Source organism: Pleuronectes platessa, chromosome 9, assembly GCF_947347685.1.
Source record: "Pleuronectes platessa chromosome 9, fPlePla1.1, whole genome shotgun sequence".
NCBI classification, from domain to species: Eukaryota; Metazoa; Chordata; class Actinopteri; order Pleuronectiformes; family Pleuronectidae; genus Pleuronectes; species Pleuronectes platessa.
Window position 1 is genome coordinate 18,886,479 of NC_070634.1, and position 5,719 is coordinate 18,892,197.

The 5,719-nt window shown below is 39.3% G+C and overlaps 1 protein-coding gene across 1 annotated transcript; it reads right to left on the bottom strand.

Moving 5' to 3' along the window:
• Nucleotides 1-1,118: 1,118 nt before the first annotated feature.
• On the bottom strand, nucleotides 1,119-4,299 carry polr2h (RNA polymerase II, I and III subunit H). The gene is made up of 6 exons (XM_053430550.1): nucleotides 4,102-4,299; nucleotides 3,359-3,450; nucleotides 2,968-3,051; nucleotides 2,473-2,566; nucleotides 2,220-2,303; nucleotides 1,119-1,639 (listed from the first exon to the last, which is right to left on the bottom strand). Exons 2-6 carry the CDS (start codon nucleotides 3,429-3,431, stop codon nucleotides 1,522-1,524), a joined length of 453 nt encoding a protein of 150 aa, XP_053286525.1. The 5' UTR covers nucleotides 3,432-3,450; nucleotides 4,102-4,299; the 3' UTR covers nucleotides 1,119-1,521.
• Nucleotides 4,300-5,719: the final 1,420 nt, after the last annotated feature.

A 5,719-nucleotide genomic window follows, 5' to 3' on the forward strand; every position in this document is an offset into this window, starting at 1 on the left:
TGCCCTCCAAGCAAATATAGATCAGTTGACTGTGGCATACTGGTGAACAATGTCCCAACTGGGAGCAATTTAATTAGATTTCCCAAAAATACTTGCCAGAGCTTCACGTCAACATCTCAAGTTCAATTTGTTTCAGGGCTGAGAGGCCATTTGGTCTGAGGATTGTTCACGAATGCAAAGCAATGCCCCCGTGGTCCTTCACCTGGCACGTATGGTCGACTGAGCCATTGTAGAAGAAAATACTTTGTTTTATTTCTCTCGAGATTTTCTTTACGCATCCAGATCAAGTTCCCGCATTTCTACATGACATCAAGCGTGTGTTAAATCAATAGATTTAATAGATCAGCTTCCCGTGTAAAACTCTGGAGCTACTTTCATTTGTACATGTAAATATAATGTCCCTGAATCCCCCACTGCAGCGAGAGGTATCAGGTCAGCAGGTCAGATTGGAACACATCTGTAATTTAGCCTGTCGGGGACTTCCTATTTTGTATTCACATTTTGCTGTCACGCAGTCCTCTTAAATAGCCCGGCCCACAACCTTGATTGTTCTACTTGCCTTGCTGTTGTTTTCTGTCATCATAATGCAGTGAATAAAACTCATCTGAACCAGCCACAAAACTTGGACCTGAATTAAATTGTATTTTTCCACACTTTCTTTCTTTAAATATACATTTTCAAAACACTTGAGTGAATGAACCATAAACTGTACATACAGTCTGTAGAACTGACTTAGAATACCAACTAAAAACTACTGCATGTGTAGCACAATATAAAATAATTATCTTCTAACATCATAAAGCTTTTCTGGCTGTCGTGCTCATCAGATCTGTATTTACTATAAATATCAAAATATTATATTAATTTTCTCTGGCTCAAGGGGTAGAGCGGGTCATCCACTGACCACAAGGTCACTGCTTCAATCCCAAGCTCCCTAAGTCTGCATTCTAAAGTTTCCTTGGGAAAGACAGAACTGTAACTTGGCCATGACAGCTGTGCTGCTCAGACAGTGTAGTAGAAAAAGCGCAGCATATACAAGTGCTTGTACTTTAGAGTGTTTTGAGTGGCTGATAAGACCAGAAAAGTGTCATATAAAAAAAAAAGAGACCTTTTACCACTTATGTTCAGAACACTGTATATTTGATGTTCAAGCTAGTACAAGTATCCTAGTTAGTTATGACAGTAAGCCAGCAAGACCCTGAGACTGATCTTAAGAGTCACTTTGTATAAAAGAAATCTTTATTTACAGGTTGCCAGTAGATGGAGGCTGCAGAACTTTTGAAGTGTCACAGTCTTTAGTCTGTCGTCCATCTCCTTGGAAAAAACATTTCTTATCTATGAGAATAAAAAAATGAAATATTTTCTCTACAGCCTCCACATGTTCCGTCAGCGAGATCCTCTTGGGGACGACCGTGCGCTGCAGACTCAGGAATATTAATGTTTTCAGTCTGCAGCTCGGACTGACCGGTTGACTGTGGCCGTCGGAGGACCGGGGGTTAGGTGGTTGAGCAGAGTAGGGGTTTAGAAGGCCAGTTTCTTCATAAGCAGGTAAACCCTGGCGTCCACCTCAAAGCCGTGAAGGTTGTTGGCATCTCCCTGCAGCCTCATGAGGAGGCCACCGTACGACACATAGGCCGATCTGAAAGAAGGAGCATGTCCGTGGATTAAAATGAGAGATTATGTTTATCCCAAGGGCTTATGTGTGCATACATTTGCCCTTAACATTCCATTACTAGTCACCAAATAGGTTAATGATTGCTTAATCAACCCCTGCATATCTTTCTTTATGAAAAAAATTAACAGCATATGAAAATGGAGACTGAAAAGGTAATTTTTTAAGTTATGCATCTTAAATGTATGGTAAATGTTATATATTGTTGTTCTGTTGTTTTTATATTGTTGTTTGTACAGTGCACCAACCACACCAAGGCAATTTCCTGTATGTGCAAATATACATGGCAATAAAAATAATTCTGATTCTGATTTTAGTGTAGTTAGAGTAGTAAAATGAATGTGTTACTGTAGTTATGTGTATGCACATCACCATGTAGAGGGGGCCAATCTGCTTGATATCAAATATGGGCAAGTAACACATCACATAAAAATGACATACCTAATCACAGTAATGCTAAATTCATTAGTCAGTCACTGCTAATTGTTATGTGTAATTATACTAATGGTGTTTTTGGCTACTCTATTAACAGTATAGTATCACTCACAGGCGTGTTGCTGCTTCTGTTGAAGTCTCGTCGCCTTCGATCTTGTAAACCTTCCCGTACATCACATAATCAAACTGGTCCGCTCTGCACATTTAAACAAAGAGAAAGCTTCATTATAAATCACCTAACAAAGCCTGCATATGGCATGGGACTGATACACTTAGAACACAAGGACAGATGTTATTGGATCATGAAAAATGAAATGTACACAAAACATGTGACGGTACTGATATATGAGAAGCAGGTGTCGTACCTGGACGGCCGGTCATCCTGAGGATTATACTCTCCATCATCTGGGGTTCCATCTTCATATAACGTACTGGCAATAACCAGTCGGAACTTATCACCTTAATGAAATGGAAGAAAATAACTGGGTTAATATCATTGTGCACTTGGACACTTTGGGTGTGTGGTGAGTTTGTCTTTTATTATTATTTGTTCCCTTATTTAATGGTTATCTCATAGCTAATTTGATTAGTTTACTCTGGTTGGAAGAGGAATATTGCACAGCTTGCTTGAAGGAATGCCAGAGTTTCGTACAAAAATCAAATGCTGTGGGATCCAGCGAGAATTATCAAAAGACTAATGTGACCAACCAGCGGCTTTACTTTGCAAACTTTATAAAAAGTTTGTTGTGGCCATACAGTGTAAACAGGCTAGTTTTACATTATATCAACAAAATTAATTTTTTTAATGGCTTCAAGTCCTGGACTTTGACTTAACAAAAGAACAAAGTTTTCCTACTTACCAAGATCAACAGGATAGATCTGAATGTTCACGTCCAAGATGAGGTCCATCTTGAAGGATTCACTTTCACAATGAAGACGAGACACTGTAGAAGATAGAAACAACCACGGCAGAGATTACATCATATGACATTTTAGACTGAAGGACATCACACTATAATATCTGAAACTAAATAAAAGTGAATACTATATGAATGGGAAATATATGAACATTACTAAAGAAAGAACCATGTTCAACAGCGAAAATTAAAAAAACTGATGCTGCATAAATGAAGGAGTAAACAGTATCTGTATTAATTTGGAGTAGTGTCTTCAAATCCTTATAAAGTCAGTATTCACTGCCGTGTTATCTCTGTTTGTATTTGCAGTGACAATAAAAAAATAGTTTTTTACCTCTGTCAAACTTCTTGCCATCTGGGTCGATGTCTTTTACATCAAAGATGTCCTCAAATAGAATTCCAGCCATCTCTGTTGTAGTCTATGAACTGTGAAAGAAAGAGAAAGATATATACAATTACGTCATTTTTAGGATAATAAAAAGTCCAACAAGAATATCATGAAATAGCTCGGAAACATTTTACTTGTTTCATCTTGTGATTAAGACTTAATGGTTTGTCAAAGATTAATAAGAAATCTACAGGTTTCATTAAGTCTGTCCTATAATAAAACTATAATCATGTATGATGGCAAAATAAATAAAGTCTCATTATAGTTCTATGTATAACATACAATTATTACCAAAATAAAACGAATTATGGACTTAGCCTTGAATATCTATACGCCACTCTATAAAATGCATGTTTCTGAATAGTACAGACAATGACAACTACTCATGATTTAATTCGTCCACAATTGGAAAGTTTACAGTGATTTCCTAGCCCAGACGTGGGTCATTTACTAACACTAGAACATATTTGTATACAAACCAAAGAACTGAATGAGATGAAGCTACTTTAAAAACAGAGGCTGTTCACTCCCACAGACCAACAACACGAGCATAAACACGTAAACAGACACACGCTGCATCAACCACACAAAGTTACTGCTTCTTCTTCATAGAGTTTAGTACAAGGTGTCTGCAGCTCAGGCTAGCTGTTAGCATTAGCATGTTGTTCCCCACACTTCCTGAAACTTACCTGGTAAAAGACGCAGCTCTGGTTTTACGCTTCACACACAGCGACTCGTCACAGTCAGTCGGTCACTCTTTGTTGTTGCGTTGCTTGAAAACTTACACGACTTGATTTTCATTCATTACAACGTGAACCGCGCTGTGCCGCGCAGGAACAATGTGCGCGACCTGTGACGTCAGGGAACTGCTTCCGGGTCAACATCTCGTTCGTGCGAGTATTGCTGATTGTATGATTGAATTGGTTATATGGCGAACCGCGCTCATATTAACCAGAACGCAAGCAATTTAGTGAACATGGTAAATTTTATTTTTACCATCGCTATGTCGATTTCATTGCTGAGCGCTGGAAACACACACGTTTGTACTAAGCCAATAAATAATGAGGGGACGATTTACCTGAGGGCCCGTGTGACTTTTAAACAAATATCACAATATGGTTTATCGGAGAAACACGTGGGTCCCATCGACTGTATATAAAGTGGGACCACACGCTAAGGAGTGGGCTGAGTTGTCATCATTTACGACACTCGCCTCCACGTTCCGGCAGCCATTGTCCCGCTCGTTTGGTTGCTAGGTGTCCTGTTTGTGTACGGTTGCTAGCTAGAGGCTAGCGGCCTATGCTAGCTCAGCCCCGAGAGACAGAGAGCTCACATCGAGGCAGCTCGTGGAGGCACTTCCGGTGGCAACAGACACTGCCACTGACTTGTGAAGGCAGTTGCTGCGATGTGAGGCAGCTGTCAGTTGTCACAGCTGTATGGGGACATCTACCGCTGTTTGTGACGCATTCCCTGAGATGTATACGTAGTGTTACATGTTTAGAAGCGTGTGACTGTTCTGAGCACCAAGAACAAGTGATCTGTTTTTCTTCACTTGTGTTGTCAAACATGGGCGATGCAACCAAATCAAATCAAATCAAAGTTTACCAGTTTCTGATGCCAACGGGAATGGTGTGTCTTTCTGTGTAATCACCTTTACCCAGGCATCATTTTTAGATGTTGATAGAGAGCTGTTGTCAGACCGATGTACAACAATCTGGTTCTACACGAAGGTGGAAAGACTTGGCAATGATGTCAATGGAACATGATGCTCAATGACAGAAACTGGAACTCTGCTTTCTCTTCGATGACCAACATACGAATACTCTTTTGGATATATTGATATTTTTTTATATTAAAGTCTCTTTAACCGAGTCCTTACGACAACACATTTGCTATCTTGACACATGTCAAACCTATTGCAGCTCTGTAGCCCTTTTTAAGGTCCCATTATTTACATTTACCTTAACATATCATTAGAAGAGACAACGCTATAATGTAATGCTTTAATTTAGTTATTATGATCTGCATTTGCACAAATTACTCAAACATAAACAAATCAAAGCCATTATTTACACATTTTGAACGTGTATCTGTCATCAAAAGAAAAAATATATATTTTTCAAGTTATATTTGGTAACCTTGGTGACGATGTACTTGAAATTTGTACTGGGTGGCCAGGAAAGTATAAATACCAGTCCCCCAAACACCCAAAAACTTGTTGCACTAGTGGCAGCTACTTTTAACCAGTGTGGCATCAAAGGCAGCTGCCTTGACGTGTATCAATGGCAGTTTCTGGTGACACCGGAA

Coding starts and splice junctions, on each gene's coding strand:
- polr2h (XM_053430550.1), bottom strand. CDS start 3,431: ATGGCTGGAATTCTATTTGAGGACATCTTTGATGTAAAAGACATCGAC. Junction 2,567..2,967: donor GATCTATCCTGTTGATCTTG/GTAAGTAGGAAA, acceptor CATTTCATTAAG/GTGATAAGTTCCGACTGGTT. Junction 1,640..2,219: donor ACAGAAGCAGCAACACGCCT/GTGAGTGATACT, acceptor TCCTTCTTTCAG/ATCGGCCTATGTGTCGTACG.